The following is a 17,976-nucleotide window of genomic DNA, read 5'->3' on the forward strand; positions in this document are numbered from 1 at the left end:
CTTTTGTTGTGGGGCAGGAAAGGACTGCGGAAAATCGATGGAGAATACGGTACCCGAAAGGTGTCCTCGCCCAAATAGGTGGAACATGGGTGGATGTGCAGTGCCATCACAATAATTGGCACAGAAGATCGTAATGCACAAGCGGTATAACGCGCACTACGTAAGGCGTCTTTCCCCAAATGACCTGCACTTCGGAAAACTTTGGATAGTGTGGAGGTCAAACCCTAAAATAGGCCATGATATATTAGGCCAGAAAGTGGGAGATTCCTTTTAATCGCCTCTTACGACAGGCAGGAATACCTTGGGGCTATTCTAACCCCTGGACTGGCAGGACGTCCATTTCGAATGTGGAAACGTTGATGCTCATCACTAATTTTCTGTTTACTGCGTCCAGTTAATTACAATAAATATGCAGACTGCAAAGGGTTCGAGTAAGTACGTACATAATCGTTACATACTGTCCACTAATGAAAATTGATTCTTCTCTCTGATCAGTAGCTTATCATACGCTAAATAATTGGACAAATTAATAGGCATAAGTAAATAAAGATACGTTTCTGTGCGCTGACAGACTTATGAAGAGGACAGATTGCTACTCACGTTGTAGCCATCCAGAAGCAGTAGGCACGTGTGTGTGAGTTGCGTTTGTGTGAGTATGACTGTGTATGTTGTGTAATTCGGAAGAAGGCCTTCTGGGCGAAAGCTGACTTGGAGGAGAGTCTTTTTGTTGCGCCCCAACTCAGCGTCTCCGCTATTTGGTGAGCAGCAGCCTATACTTTTCATAGTACTGCCATTATTCCATCCTGGATTTTCCAATTTTTTGTTGTGTTTTTGTTCAGTGAGTTTGAAATATACTATGTGATCAGAAGTATCCGGACACATGGCTGAAAATGACTTAAAAGTTTGTGTCGCCCTCCATCGATAATGCTGGAATTCAGTATGGTGTCGGCCCGTCCTTATAGCCTTCATGACAGCTTTCACTCTCGCAGGCATACGTTCAAACAGGTGCTGGAAAGTTCCTTGGGGAATGGCAGCCCATTCTTCACGGAGTGCTGCACTGAGGAGAGGTATCGATGTCGGTCGGTGAGGCCTGGTACGAAGTCGGCGTTCCAAAACTTCCCAAAGGTGTTCTATAGGATTCAGGTCAGGACTCGGTGTAGGTTAGTCCATTACAGGGACGTTACTGTCGTGTAACTACTCAGCCACAGGCCGTGCATTATGAACAGATGCTTGATCGTGTTGAAAGATGCAATCGCCAAACCCGAATTGCTCTCCAACAGGAGGTGCTTAAAACATCAATGTAGGCCTGTGCTGTGATGGTGCCACGCAAAACAACAACGTGTGAAAGCCTCCTCCATGAAAAACACGACCACACCGTAAGACCACCGCCTCCGAAATTTACTGATGGCACGACACACGCTGGCAGATGACGTTCACCGGGTATTCGCCATACCCACCACCTGTCATCGGATCGTTACATTGCATACCATGATTCGTCACTCCACACAACGTATTTCCACTGTTCAATCTTCCAATGATTACTCTCCTTACACCGAGTGAAACGTCGTTTAGCATTTACCGCCGGAGGATAAAGAAGGATATTAGCGTTTAACGTCCCGTCGACAACGAGGTCATTAGAGACGAAGCGCAAGCTCAGGTGAGGGAAGTATGGGGAGGGGAAGGAAATCGGCCGTGCCCTTTCAAAGGAACCATCCCGGCATTTGCCTGAAACGATTTAGGGAAATCACGGAAAACCTAAATCAGGATGGCCGGAGACGGGATTGAACCGTCGTCCTCCCGAATGCGAGTCCAGTGTGCTAACCACTGCGCCACCTAGATCGGTTTTACCGCCGGGGTGTGTGGCTTATGGGCTGCCACTCGGCCATGAAATCCAAGTTTTCTCACCTCCCATCTAACTGTCATAGTACTTGCAGTGGATCCTGATGCAGTTAGGAATTCCTGTTTGATGGTCTGGATATATTACGACCCTCATCAATTGTTGGCAGTCTCTGTACGCTTTTGTGCTGTGCGTGTCCCCTCATATTTCCACGTCACCGTCACATTGGAAACAGTAGACCTACAGATGTTTAATAGTGTGGAAATCTCGCCTACATACGTATAACACAAGTGACACCCAATCACCTGACTACGTTCGAAGTCCATGAGTTTCGCGGAGCGGCAGATTCTGCTCTCTCACAATGTCTAATGACTATTGAGGTCGGTGATATGGAATACCTGGCAGCACAATGCATCTAATATTAAAAGACGTATGTTTTGGGGGGTGTCCGGATACTTTTTATCACATAGTGTGTATATTATTAATGCACATCAAACAAATCGATTCAAAGAAAGTACTAATTTTTCTGCAGGAGCAAGTAATACTGGTAGTAGCACTAGACAATGAATGTCTGAAAACAAAACCGTAATTTACCTCCTTCTGCTATCTATAGAAAATATAGAAAAAGAAATTGCGTCTTTCATGAGAACATGCCACAGAAATATTTTTCAAGGGCTGTCCGCAGCATTCTGGCTGCAGGTGTGATACACATGATCGTCGGGACTCCTTTGGTCGGCGCTGGATGATAATTGACTGATGGCGATATCTGTATATATATCTGATCATACAGTATAACGATGTGGACCTTTGTACTTTTTTCTTTTTTTTCTGATTCTGCTTTCACCCACATGAAGATTACCTCTGATGCAGTAAACTAGTTCTAATGATTATTATAATTTAATAATCATGATATTTCAATAAACAGACAGTACCGACACGAATCTGCTTGACAACACCGAGCCTGTAGCGCTGATGTGGTTTTTTGACTAGAGAGCCACGTTTTACCCTTCACAGGGCTCCCGGTAGGAAATGTCTAGGAACAAAACCTTTCTACCCGCTTCAGACAAACGAGAGGGTGCTGGAATCTCAACCATGGACTGCAGAAGGCTCTACTGCGGAGATGTTAATTCCTGTGTAGATATACTTCACGAGTGACACACGGCAGCAGATCTGAGTTTAGAGATGAGCCCACTTGTTCGTGTTAATTGTCTCCTGAGGAAAGGCTGCCATTTATCGGTCAAATTTCTCCGCACCATTAAAATTGTTTAGGAATGTCTGTGGGGCAGCGAATGAAACTTTTGAGTTCTCCCTCAGTCACTCAGAACGGCCCAGTCGTTACGACAGACGGAGCGAGGTGGAGCAGTGGTTAGCACACTGGACTCACATTCGGGAAGACAACGGTTCAAACTCGCGTCCGGCCAAACTGATTTAGGTTGTTCCGTGGTTTCCCTAAATCGCTTCAGCCAAATGCCGGGATGGTTCCTATGAAAGGGCTCCGACGACTTTCTCCCCTGTCCTTCCCTAATCCGATGGGACCGTCGACATCGCTGTCTGATCCCCGCCCCCAAGTCAAGCAACCAACCAACCATTACTACCGGAGTGAGTCCTCCGCCGCCTGTGCTTCCTCCGCTGTGAGTGGCCGTGCGGTTTTAGGCGCTACAGTCTGGAAGCGAGCGACCGCTACGGTCGCTGGTTCGAATCCAGCCTCGGGCATGAATATGTGTGATGTCCTTAGGTTAGTTAGGTTTAATTAGTTCTAAGTTCTAGGCGACTGATGACCTCAGAAGTTAAGTCGCATATGCTCAGAGCCATTTGAACCATTTTTCATAAATTTTAGTTTGCAATATAACTGTGTCCAGTCGCGTCCTGAAAGCGCCGGTCTGCCTGCCTGCAGGGAAGCCGCGATGCTCGCCCACAGCACCGGCTGCCGCGCCGCCTGAGCGCAGACATGGCGAGCGCCGTCGACGTCTGCGCCGTCTCCGCCGGCCTGCTGGTGGCGGGGCGCGTGCTCGGCGCCGCGGCTGTGGCGACCGCCGCCGCTGCCGCCAACGTCAGCACCTCCAGTTCCAGCCCTGTAAATGGCTCCAGCACGGAGCCGCGAGCCGCCAACTCGTCCGCCGCCTTCGCCAACATCGACGACGGCGGCGGCATCGACCCCAGGGACTTTGCGCAGGGTAAGTGCCACTGAAACTGAGGCCTCGACAAAAAAGTGTAACACCTTGGTAAATGCGTGCTCGAACGCAATGCAGATGCTTTCCGAGCCTGTAGGTGGGGCTTTTGTATCTGATCAGCGTCCTCAGTACAGTGCAACTGTCACTCGTGGTCAGAAGAGCGGTAAATTAAGTGTCTCTCCTTTTCTGTAATTTCCCCGTAGTATATTTACTAAATTTCTGTGTGTTTTTGCGTTTACGAGGTCCAATCTTGCGCTACTGTGAGAATGAATTCATTCAGTCTGTAGCGCTATAGTTACTCACTGATCAACCAGCTCATTAAAGCATAAGCGTCCATTGGTGACGTGTCAGGAGCGTCTGCTTTTGTTTTACCTCTTAGTTTTGCTAAGATGGTTAGGATGTGCGCATACTATGCAGACACAGGAGGATCTGACTGCAGGTCGTAAAGTGCTGAATGCGCTTTTGGATACAGTCAGTCACTTTCAGTGGCGATGGATCCATCTTCACAGAAGGGCGAGTGGGGGGGGGGGGGGGGGGAGTGGTAGAGTGGTAACGCGTTCACGTCGCTCTAGGTGGAGGGCCATAGTGGAGACTGGCTGTCTGGCTCCGCCCATTGACTGTGTCAGACGACAGCTAGCCCTTCCTTCAGCAGGATCTGAGCTGGCACACAGAGGGAGGGTTATCTGGAGCTCCAACATAAGGCGCGTTATGGGGCCCCTTACGCAGACAGTGTTCAGAGCTGGAAATAAAGCCAATGTGCGCTCTGTATGTCTGCCAGGGGGCATCATCCAATATGTGGAGACGGCCTAGCTTGTGGCTACTGAGCGTGCAGGGTGCAGTCATCTGCAAGTTGTAGCTCATCTCGGCACCAAAGTCGCCTGTCGCATGGGTTCTGAGCCCATCCTCAGTTCAGAGGATGTCGGAGATGGTGAAGACTGTTGGCCTCACTTGGGGATTGCATGCTGAGCTCCCAATTTGCAGCATTGTTCAGAGTTGATCGAGGTCCTTCAGTTTGAAGCCGAGTGGACCTACAAACTGGCTCTGACGAGTCTGTGACGGTCTTTGCTGGACACTTCTGGACCTGTGCTATCGTGTGGGGATTTGTAGTACTCCTCTTGATACGTCACGGGTGCACTACACAAAGCAGAGTACACATGAAGTGTTTTTAGGCTAGACGGTAGCTTGAGATGCTCTGATGAACACTCGATACGTAGCTGGGGAAGTCGGACGGTGTTGAAAGTAAAGATACCTTGAATGTCAAAATGTTGTCAGTAACAATCGAAGTATCTGTAATAAAGGTCTCGAATTTACTGTCTTCAAGGAGATCAAGGAAAGTTCATGCGCCCAAATTACTCTTAAGACTGCGATGGTTCAAATGGCTCTGAGCACTATGGGACTCAACTTCTGAGGTCATCAGTCCCCTAGAACTTAGAACTACTAAAAACTAACTAACCTAAGGACATCACATACATCCATGCCCAAGGCAGAATTCGAACCTGCGACCGTAGCGGTCGCGCGGTTCCAGACTATAGCGCGTAGAACCGCTCGGCTACCTCGACCGGCAAATGTTCTAATGTGTGTGAAATCTTATGGGACTTAACTACTAAGGTCATCAGTCCCTAAGTTTACACACTTCTTAACCTAAATTACCCTAAGGACAAACACACACACCCGCGCCCGAGGGAGGGCTCGAACCTCCGCGGGGACCAGCCTCAAAGTCCATGACTGCAGAAGTCTCAGAGCTGGCGCAAAACCAAAGCGGAAAGCTCTGAGATATTTAACGAATTTTAGAATGTTTATCGAAAAGGCAGATTAGAACTCATAAGAAACGGAATGTCCATTGCAGTTGACAAACATGTTGTCTCTACTGAGGTCGAAGTTGAGTGTGACAGTGAAGTTATCTGGTTGTGTGTAACAAGTTTAGGTGAAACCAAGTTATTTGTTGGATGCTTTTACCGGACACCCCAGTCCGCTGTGACAGTTCTAGAGTCATTCAAAGAATGTCTGCTCTCAGTATCGCGGAAGTACCCAGATCATTCAGTATCAGTTGGAAGTGACGTTGATCTACCACGTATAGACTGCGATGCCTATGGATTCATGGCAGGGGGTACAGACAGACAGGCATGCGAAATCCTTTTGAGCATGTTTTTTTGAAAACTGTCTTGAGCAGCCAACACGCAATGGAAATACACTCCTGGAAATTGAAATAAGAACACCGTGAATTCATTGTCCCAGGACGGGGAAACTTTATTGACACATTCCTGGGGTCAGATACATCACATGATCACACTGACAGAACCACAGGCACATAGACACAGGCAACAGAGCATGCACAATGTCGGCACTAGTACAGTGTATATCCACCTTTCGCAGCAATGCAGGCTGCTATTATCCCATGGAGACGATCGTAGAGATGCTGGATGTAGTCCTGTGGAACGGCTTGCCATGCCATTTCCATCTGGCGCCTCAGTTGGACCAGCGTTCGTGCTGGACGTGCAGACCGCGTGAGACGACGCTTCATCCAGTCCCAAACATGCTCAATGGGGGACAGATCCGGAGATCTTGCTGGCCAGGGTAGTTGACTTACACCTTCTAGAGCACGTTGGGTGGCACGGGATACATGCGGACGTGCATTGTCCTGTTGGAACAGCAAGTTCCCTTACCGGTCTAGGAATGGTAGAACGATGGGTTCGATGACGGTTTGGATGTACCGTGCACAACTCAGTGTCCCCTCGACGATTACCAGAGGTGTACGGCCAGTGTAGGAGATCGCTCCCCACACATTGTGCCTCGGTCGTATGCATCCTGATTGTGGCGCTCACCTGCACGGCGCCAAACACGCATACGACCATCATTGGCACCAAGGCAGAAGCGACTCTCATCGCTGAAGACGACACGTCTCCATTCGTCCCTCCATTCACGCCTGTCGTGACACCACTGGAGGCGGGCTGCACGATGTTGGGGCGTGAGCGGAAGACGGCCTAACGGTGTGCAGGACCGTAGCCCAGCTTCATGGAGACGGTTGCGAATGGTCCTCGCCGATACCCCAGGAGCAACAGTGTCCCTAATTTGCTGGGAAGTGGCGGTGCGGTCCCCTACGGCACTGCGTAGGATCCTACGGTCTTGGCGTGCATCCGTGCGTCGCTGTGGTCCGGTCCCAGGTCGACGGGCACTTGCACCTTCCGCCGACCACTGGCGACAACATCGATGTACTGTGGAGACCTCACGCCCCACGTGTTGAGCAATTCGGCGGTACGTCCACCCGGCCTCCCGCATGCCCACTATACGCCCTCGCTCAAAGTCCGTCAACTGCACATACGGTTCACGTCCACGCTGTCGCGGCATGCTACCAGTGTTAAACACTGCGATGGAGCTCCGTATGCCACGGCAAACTGGCTGACACTGACGGCGGCCGGCGGCGGTGCACAAATGCTGCGCAGCTAGCGCCATTCGACGGCCAACACCGCGGTTCCTGGTGTGTCCGCTATGCCGTGCGTGTGATCATTGCTTGTACAACCCTCTCGCAGTGTCCGGAGCAAGTATGGTGGGTCTGACACACCGGTGTCAATGTGTTCTTTATTCCATTTCCAGGAGTGTAGTTTAGACAAGAAGAGGATAGAATCTTTGAAATGTGGTGCCACAGAAGAATGCCGAACTTTAGAGCATGGACTGTGCTGTTGGTCCCAGCGGAGGTTCGAGTCCTCCTCGGGCATGGGTGTGTGTGTCTGTCCTTAGGATAATTAGGTTAAGTAGTGTGTGGCTTAGGGACTGATGACCTTAGAAGTTAAGTCCCATAAGATTTCACACACATTTGAACAGTTTTTTTTAACATTAGATGGGTAGATCATGTAACTAATAAGAAGGTGCTGAATAGAAATGGGGAGAAGAGCAATTTGTGGATCAGTTATTAGGACACGTTCTGAGGCACCAAGGAATCACCAATGTAGTATTGTAGCGACGCGTAGAAGATAAAAATCGTAGACGGTGACCATAAGATGAATACACTAAGCAGATTCAGAAAGATGTGGGTTACAGCAGTTACTCGAATATGAAGAGGCTAGCACAGGATAGGGTAACATGAAGAGCTGCATCAAACCAGTGTCTGGTCTGAAGAAAACAACAGGTGGTACATGAATACAGTTTTTGGTTTGGAGTTTTCTTGTTGGTGCTAGAGATTAACGCATTATCACAATTCTTTAAACAGTGTTCACATCATACCCTTTTCATTGTTGGCAGTGTATTCACCAATTAGTTGCACTTTCAGTGATCGTGTACTTAATACTCTGCTGGCCGTTAAAATCGCTATACCAAGAAGAAATGCAGATGATAAACGGGTATTCATTGGGCAAATATATTATACTGGAACCGACATGTGATTACATTTTCACGCAATTTGTGTGCATAGATCCTGAGAAATCAGTACCCAGAACAACACCATCTTGCCGTAATAACGGCCATGATAAGCCTGAGCATTGAGTCAAACCGAGCTTGGATGCCGTGTACAGGTACAGCTGCCCATGCAGCTTCAAAACCATACCACAGTTCATCAAGAGTAGTGACTGGCGTATTGTGACGAGTCAATTGCTCGGGCACCATTGACCAGACGTTTTCAATTGATGAGAGATTTGGAGAATGAGCTGGCCAGGGCAGCAGTCAAACATTTTCTGTATCCAGAAAGACCCGTACCGGATCTGCAAACATGTGGTCGTGCATTATCCTGCTGAGATGTAGGGTTTCGAAGGGATCGAATGAAGAGTAGAGCAACGGGTCGTCACACATCTGAAATGCAACGTCCACTGCTCAAAGTGCCATCAGTGTGAACAAGAGGTGATTGAAACGTGTAACCAATGGCACCCCATACCATTATGCCGGGTGATACGCCAGTATGGCGATGACAAATACACGCTTCCAATGTGCGTTCACCGTGACGTCGCCAAACACGAATGCGACCATCATGATGCTGTAAACAGAACCTGGATTCATCTGAAAAAATGACGTTTTGCCATTCGGGCACCCAGATTCGTCATTGTGTACACCATCGCAGGTGCTCCTGTCTGTGATGCAGCGTGAAGGGTAACCACAGCCACGGTCTCCGAGCTGATAGTCCGTGCTGCTGCAAACATCGTCGCACTGTTCGTGCAGATGGTTGTTGTCTTGCAAACGTCCTCATCTGTTGAGTCAGGGATCGAGATGTGCACGATCCGTTACATCCATGCGGATAAGATGCCTGTCATCTCGACTGCTAGTGATACGAAGCCTTTGGGATCCAGCACGGCGTTCCTGAACCCATCGATTCGATATTCTGCTAACAGTCTTTGGATCTCGAGCAACGCGAGCAGCAATGTCGCGATACGATAAACCGCAATCGCGATAGGCTACATTCCGACCTTTATCAAAGTCGGAAACGTGATTGTACGCATTTCTCATCCCTACACGAGGCATCACAACAACGTTTCACCAGGCAACGCCGGACAACTGATGTTTGTGCTCATGTCAGCACGTTGTAGGTGTCGCCTCCGACGCCAACCTTGTGTGAATGCTCTGAAAAGCTGATCATTTGCATATCACAGCATCTTTTTCCTGTTGGTTAAATTTCGCGTCTGTAGCACGTCATCTTCGTGGTGTAGCAATTTTAATGGCCAGTAGTGTATTAAGAGTACTGAGTGATTGACTGATTGTGAAGCTCCGAGGCTGCGCTGGTTTGCACTTGACTGACTAAATTCCCGAGATTTACTGTTCGATCCCTAGTCGGTCTTTGAATAATTTCTCATGTAAATATATGCTTTAGACTTACGTAATTATTTCTGTCTAAAAGATTGACGGTGTTTAGCCTTCCTCCTCCACTCAAGGATATTACTGGTCTCGAATTTAAATGGCGCAATTGGAGTTCACTTAGTTGTTAAGTGGAAGCCACTTACTGTAGGAGTGGGATGATCAAGAGCTCTAACTGTGTGCCATCCTGCGTCCCTTTCACGATTTAAGTAGGGAAGACCGAGGCACATTTGTGCAGCGCCCTTTTCTCGGTAACCATTCTTGCTAGAGTGGTAACGCCAACGGACGATTAGCACCGCCATCTAGTGAGGACTCTCACAACTTCACGGCACCAGTTGAGTGAACGTCTCAGCACGAGGAAAAGTTTGCATTTTTATACCTATGTAAGTTTTGTAATTCAAACAGCTACATTCCTAGCGAGCGTACCTATTGGACTTGCGAAAAGATAAATATACTCATATGTTCTGTTGCGGAAGATTATTCCACTTTCAAGGTATATTTCTATACCTTGGAAGCTTGCAAGTTACTACTCTAGTTTCGGCCAAAAATGGCGATCTACATGTACATATAGATCTACATAAATTCTCCACGAGACGCTGCATGGTATTCTCTACACCACCCACAAAATTGATCCCCCTCACCCGCTTGTCTCTCTCGTCGTCTCCCATCCCCACCTGTATTCCCACGTCCCACCTGCTCTCCATCTCTCCACTCTCCATGCCGTCACCCAAGGTGGCTTCCACCAACTCCCCTCCCTGATGATGCCCTCCTCCGCTCCATCTACCCCTCCTACCAACTTTGAAAATCCCCATCCACCTCGTGTGTTTCTTTCCCAAGGGTACCTGCTCTCCCTTCTCTCCTACCTCCCTCCCACGTCTCCCCAGGGCCTACCGTACCCCCCCCCCCCCTACCTTCTTTCCTCCCCCTCCCATCTCCTCTGCCACTGGCATCTACACCCTCACCTCTCCCTCCGCCCCCACCTTTTCCCCTTTTTGGCAGGCCCTAGACTCGTACACGTGTTGTGAACTTTCGCGCGCTGGAGATCATCGTCTAGAGTTTGTGTGTGCCGTCATGTTCGTGCTCCAGTGTTCCAGTGTTTCATCGTTTGTGCTCCATAGTTCGCGTGTGTCATCTCTGCCTTCTCTGTGCGTGTCCACGTTTCTGAACGTTTTTATTTTGGACACTGCGCCCGTGAACGTCTCCGTGTGTTTTAATTTTGTATGTCTACATTTGTATATCCACCATGTCTGTTCTGAAATTGTCTCCTTTTGTATCCTTAGTCATATCTGTAACCGAAGAGCGGCGTAGTATGCCGCTGCAGGCCTACCTGTATCAGGTATGAAAATAACAATAAAGAAAAAACCGCACGGTGCGTGACGGAGGGTACCCTGTACTAGTCACTTCCCTTCCTGTTCCACTCGCAAATGAGCGAGGTAAGAATGACTGTCTATATGCCTCTGAATGAGCCCTAATTTCTCGAATGTTACCTAAGTGGTTCAAAAATGTTTCAAATGGCTCTGAGCACTATGAGACTTGACATCTGGGGTCATTGGTCCCCTGGACTTAGAACTACGTAAACCTAACTAACCTAAGGACATCACACACATCCATGCCCGAGGCAGGATTCGAACCTGCAACCGTAGCAGCCTAGTGGTTACGAACTGAAGTGCCTAGAACCACTCGGCCATAGCGGCTGGCTGTTGGTCTTACGACTATTGTGATACAGGAAGCATTATTTTTGTGTGCACAAATTACAACTTGGACAGTGATGATAAATGGGTCCTTAATGAAGATTCAGAAGCCTACATAGGCCGCATTATGCTAATAGGAGGAATTTAGCAAAATTTTGTTTACTGCCAGTACAATTTTTGTTTTAGCATGTTAATTGGTTTAAGTAATTTTGTTTACTGCCCACAAACAAAAACAGGAAAATTTAGTACTGTGTTTTGTTTCCTCATTATTTTCTTTGATGATCTGCGCAAACGTGCCCCCATAGGTGTGTAAACCTGCACCATAGCTGCGGCATGTTTACCCACTCTACTTGAGCTTACATAAAAGTATTATTTTGCATTGTGAAATGTAATGTTGAGTTAAAATTACAAACAGCGAGTTATACTTCAATAAACATGTCATATGACAAAACGATTTTAAACATGAAAACTAACAAAAGAAGTTTTAAAAATTCCGAAAGTGGCTGAAGGACGGCAAAACCACCAGTAGGCGGCACCGTGCCGATCGTCCACGGCTCAGCAGGCAGCTAGGAGCTCGGAGGCTGGACTGTTCTGTGAAATGAGGCAGGTCGTGATCTGTGGCGGATCTGACGACAGCCCACAGCTCCGGTGAAGGCGCACACGGTTGAGCGCGCTTCTTCGAGAAAGTTTTGTTAACAGAGACACCGGCTGCAATGTCAACAGAGCGCTGCATTTCCCAAGTACTCTCGGCATAATAGATTAACGCTGAGCTTCCGGGTGTTCAGCCGAAATGTTGTCTCCGTGCTGCGCACAATATCAGTCATTTTCTTCGAGGGCTTCAAGTTTTCTGCAATAAGTGCTCGCTGCCTCTACTCCTATCATACTGTGAACTCTTGTTGGCTTCACTGCGCTATTAATAAAAAGAGTTTGACTCCCGATGTCCACTACACACCTCAGTAGCGACTCTACACCAACAATTTTTCACAGTCTGGGTCAAGTACAAGTAACGAGTGCACGTAACAGTAAAATTCGCAACACCTGAAATCCACCTCACGGTCGGTCGTCGTAATCTCTGCAAGTTTCTGTTTCTTTGTGATTCATACAAATCCACAGACAAGACAAAAGAAAGATAACTGTCATCATAAGTTTCGTAATCTGACATCGAACGTATGTTTATGTAAAATATAAAGAGTAAAGGCTGTTCCCAAAAGTTCATGGCCGATTTATTTCAAATTTCCGCACAATACCCCAGTGAACATTTGGGAGGACATAGGCTCTATATTGTTTTCATATAAACAATATATAAGTATATTTATATTCACTGAAGACCTAAAGAAACTGGTAAACCTACCCAATATCGTGTAGGGCCACCGCGAACGCGCAGAAGTACCGCAACACAACGTGGCATGGACTTGACTAATGTCTGAAGTAGTGCTTGAGGGAACTGACACCATGAATCCTGCGGGGCTGTCCATAAATCAGTAAGAGTACGAAAGGCTGGACATCTCTTCTGAACAGCAGGTTGCAAGGCATCACAGATACGCTCAATATGTTCGTGTCTAATGAATCTGGTGGCCAGCGGGAGTGTTCAAACTCAGAAGAGTGTTCCCGGAGCTACCCTGCAGCAATTCTGGATGTGTGGTGTGTCTCATTGTCCTGCTGTAATTGCTCAAGTCCGTCGAAATTCACAATGGACATGAATGGATGCAGGTGATCAGACAGGACGCTTAGGTACATGTCACCTGACAGATTCGTTTCTAGACGTGTTACGGGTCCCAGATCACTCCAACTGCACACGCTCTACATCATTACAGAGCCTTCCCTAGCGTCAACAGTCCCCTGCTGACATTCAGGGTCCATGGATTCATGAGGTTGTCTCCATACTCGTAAACGTCCATCCGCCGATACAATTTGAAACGAGACTTTTCCGACGAGGCAATATCAGTCATCAACAACAGGCTCAGACGAGGCGTGAAGCTCTGCGTTGTGAAGTCATCAAGGGTAGCCGAGTGGCCCTTCAGCTCCGAAAGCCCATGTCGGTGATGTTTCGTTGAATGGTTGGCACGCTAACACTCGTTGATGGCCCAGCATTGAAATCTGCAGCAATCTGCGGAAGGGTTACACTTCAGTCACGTTGAACGATTCTCTTCATTCGTCATCGGTCCCATTCTTGCAGGATCTTTTGCCGGCGATGTCGGGTATTTGACGTTTCACCGGATTCCTCATATTCAAAGTATACTCACGAAGTGGTCGTACGGGAAAATCAACTCTTCCTTGTTACCTCGAGATGCTGCAGCCCATCGCTCGTGCGTCGACTATAACATGACGTTCTCACTCAAATCATGATTACCTACCATTCTAGGAGAGTAACCGATCTAACAACTGAAATGGCTCTGAGAACTATGGGACTTAACATCTGAGGTCATCAGTCCCCTATAACTTAGAACTACTTAAGCCTAACTAACCTAAGGACATCACACACATCCATGCTCAAGGCAGGATTCTAACCTGTGACCGTAGCGGTATCGCGCTTACAGACTTAAGCGCCTAGAACCGCTCGGCCACAGCGGCTGGCATCTAACGACTGCGGCAGAAACTTGTCTAATATAGGTGTTGTCGAGCACAGCGACGTATTTTGTCTTTTTTTTTTTTCTTTATTGCGATTTTGATACCCGTACAACAACAGGTAGGCTGGCAGCAGCACATTACGCCGCTCTTCAGCCCAAGAGTTAAAAATGACAAAACATATAAAAGACACATGAGTCTGAACAATCGGCGAGTAAAAAGAGTAGACACAGTAACATGAAGCTGTTCACACTTGATGGTAATCCACACGACAAACTGTTGACACGATGCACAAGCACTGATGATATCGATGGCACATGTGTACGATGGAGTGTGACAGTGAACACCAAACACGGAACACGACGGCACACACGAGAAACGGATGGCGATGATCTCCGGCGTGCGAATGTCCACAGAACGTGTGCGAGTCGGGGGACCTGCCGAGAAGGGAAGAAGGGTGAGGGGGAGGGAGAGGTGAGAGCAAAGATGCCAATGGCAGAGGAGATGGGAGGAGGAGTAAAGGGATGGGGCAGGGGAAGCCCAGGGGAGGAGTTGGAAGAAAGGGAGGAGGGAGGGAAGAAGGGAGGGAGGGTGCCCAAAGGAAGAAAACAGGAAGTGGGAGGGGAGGATCAAAGTTGGTAGGAGGGGTAGATGGAGGGGAGGAGGGCATCATCAGGGAGAGGCAGCCGGCGGAAGCCACCTTGGGAGAGGGTTAGGATGGTGGAGAGATGGAGAGCAGTTAGGACATGGAGATACAGGCGCAGCAGTGGGCGAGGGCGGGAGAGGATGGGTGAGACAAGCGGGTGAGGAGGATCAAGTTTATGGGAGGTGTAGAGGATCTGTATACATTCGAGGAGAAGGAGGAGGTTGGGGAACGGAATTAGGTCGTACAGGACCCTCGTGGGGGAAGGGAGACGTATGCTCTAGGCGAGGTGGAGAACATGACGTTCAAGGATCTGAAGGGATTTGTAAAATATGGGGGGGGCGGAGATCCAGGTAGGATGGGCGTAACAGAGGATAGGGCGGATGAGGGATTTATAGGTGTGGAGGATGTTGGAGGGATCCAGACCCCACATACGGCCGGATATTTTGTCTATTTATATATCTCTTTATGTGAATACGCATGCCTATACCAGTTTCTTTGGCGCTTCGGTGTAGAATGTATAAACGAAAAATAGCTGACCGGTTTACTTCAACGTTCTTGGCCGATTTACATCGCATTTCTACATTCAAATGAAATAGTTAAGAAAATTAACGAAAATTTAAATGCCTAACAACCGAAACGATTACTAATAAACTGTTATTCCTGTCGTGAGTACGTATTTCAGTGGCAACACCCGGGTTGGATGTAGTGCCATCAGACGCCACTATATCGCGGAACGAGCGAAAGCTTGAGGCGTTGACAGAAACATGATTGCAAACTCTTATTTATTAATTAGGTGCCGTTGTTAAATAGGACATACACCCCAGAAGACATTATAGTCTATGTTTGACAGATATTTTTATTTTTAGAAACCACAGTGCCATATAAACGCTAAGGCAGGTCGTTGATATAATACCAAGAAAAATCATAGATCGCGGCCCTTCAAAAAATCGAACATGAGCCGAAATTTGGAGAAATGTGACATAAACTGTTCGGACACTTCGAGTCTTGCTCAAACACAGGCCTCCTAGAAACAGTGAAAACTGAGCTGTAACAATTGAAGACGAATCCTCCAGAAACACAAGATAAACTTATGTCAAAATGTAACGACAGATGCCGCAACTAATCACCTTTTCGTAGAAGTGACGATGTGCTCTCTTCGTCACATTCCGTTGACAACCAGTGATTCAAATATGCCCTTCCATTAAAACCGATTGCAGTTTCCCTTGCGGCTTGCATTCGCTATGAGTTATCAGAGGGCACAAGGCCAACCACTTTGTGTGACAGGTATTAAACAATTCGGGCAACGGGGGGTACAACAGCTAACTGTACATAAAATCGAAGCAACAACTCTGCTGAACACATGGAAGTACACAATTAAGGCGCCTGGGAGGTAGAGAGTGCTTTAACTTGTTTTGTCCCTCTCGATGTGGTGTGCAATCGCTAAGACGACCATTTCTGTCCCACATCAACATGGTGCGGCGTGAATTATCCTGGAATAGGTGTGATGCACTATTCTACGTATTTCGTTACGACAAACGGTACCTTGCTGGGTTACTTCTCCAGCAGTGAACGTCAGCTAATGGCGATGATGAGCAGGTGTCCTGTCGCTAAATATGATTTTATTTTTAGTTTTTTAGATCGTCCCACACAATGGCCAGGTACCTTAGAAACATGGGTACGAGTACCAAGTTTAACAGAAGGATAAACTCTCTTAAAATAATCCTGGATTGCCACACACTACGAAACAGTTCCCTCGTTTCATAATCTGCCTCCCCCTTGCGCTAACTGCTACCTACGCTCACAAAGAGGCACACTTCTCCTCCAGCCGGCCACTCATCCTGGTCTAACCAACGCGCTCCGCAGCCTGCTACTATCGCAGCTCGAATGACGCGCCGACAGCGGAAATTCCCTCCTCTCTGTATTCCCACTGATGCCTGGATGACATATGTCATGCCCTGCTCCTTTCCATTCAGTAAAGGTACCAACTCTCACGTGTACACACCCACAATATCACCATATCTAAAAGAATCATCCCATCCATTCACTACTTCTAAACACGCATCTCCTGCAAAAAGTAGTGCACCAACCCCATTCCTACGAAAATTTTCATCCCTTAGTCTCCAGGAATGTTAAGGGAATTTCATTCAACCACGAGCTCTGCTCAACAGTCTAGGACAGTTGTCAGATTGTTTTACAGAAGAGGCAGACGAGAGCGGCGCGCTTCGTAACGGTGCTACCCAAAATATCCGAGAATTTCACAATTCTGGTCAAACCACTGCATTCCGCCGCTGATATCTTGAGGTATATGTATTTTCTACTACAGCACGAAGTTGCGTCATCTGTGGCGCGTGCAGTTCTGTGTCGTAGTCATTCGTGTCAGGATAACGTGAATGTGCAACGGATTTGCACCAAATTACGTTTCAGTTTCAACGAAATTGCAGCTGAAACCCACCACGTGGTGACAGAGGTAGTTCAAGCGCTTCATGGGAGGATGAGAATGTATGAAAGATGGCAAACATTCTAGTCGGCCGTCAACAGGCACAACATCGCAAAAGATCATAAAGGTGTGTGACATGATTCACGAAGGCCGAAGGCGGATAACTCGAGACGTTTGTAACAGACTCAGGCTGTCGCACATTCGCGTCAACGGATTGCAGCCGATGGACTAAACCTGAGACGAACTACAGCGAAGTTTGTCAATCAATATCTCAACATCGACCAACTAGACCTCAGGATTCAGACATGCACTGAGCTGAAACAAAGAGTTCGAGAGTGTCCAAAATTCTTATCCAGAATCATAACAGGTGATCAATCTTGGGTCTCCGGTTATGATCCTGAAACGAAACAGCAATCATCACAGTAGTAAACACATTCTTCTACAGAGCTGAAAAAAGATCGACAAGTTCGCAGCAACCGTAAGTATACGCTCATCATTTTTTCCGACATACCGGAATAGACGACTTACCTTAGAAGATAGAATAAGGAAAGGGAAACTTACGTTTATAGCATTTGCAGACTTAGAGAAAGCTTTTGACAAAGTTGACTGGAATACTTTTTTCAATACAGGGGTAAGATACAGGGAGCGAAAGGCTATTTACAATTTGTACAGAAACCAGGCGACAGCTATAAGAGTCGAGGGGCAAGAAAGGGAAGCAGTAGTTGAGCAGGGAGTCAGACAGAGTTGTAGCGTATCCCCGATGTTATTCCATCTATATATTGAGGAAGCAGTAAAGGAAACAATAGAACAATTTGGAGTAGGAATTAAAACCCATGGAGAAGAAATAAAAATCTTGG

General features: G+C 47.6%; 1 protein-coding gene across 1 annotated transcript in view; it reads left to right on the forward strand.

Annotated features, from left to right (window-relative positions):
- The window catches only part of LOC126355635 (uncharacterized), a 427,254-nt gene that overhangs the window by 220,721 nt on the left and 188,557 nt on the right, over positions 1–17,976 (forward strand). The window contains exon 2 of the mRNA XM_050006001.1: positions 3,732–4,011. Within this exon, the coding sequence (XP_049861958.1) occupies positions 3,732–4,011 (280 nt within the window). The remainder of the gene's footprint in view (positions 1–3,731; positions 4,012–17,976) is intronic.

Source organism: Schistocerca gregaria, chromosome 3 (assembly GCF_023897955.1).
Source record: "Schistocerca gregaria isolate iqSchGreg1 chromosome 3, iqSchGreg1.2, whole genome shotgun sequence".
Classification (NCBI taxonomy): Eukaryota; Metazoa; Arthropoda; class Insecta; order Orthoptera; family Acrididae; genus Schistocerca; species Schistocerca gregaria.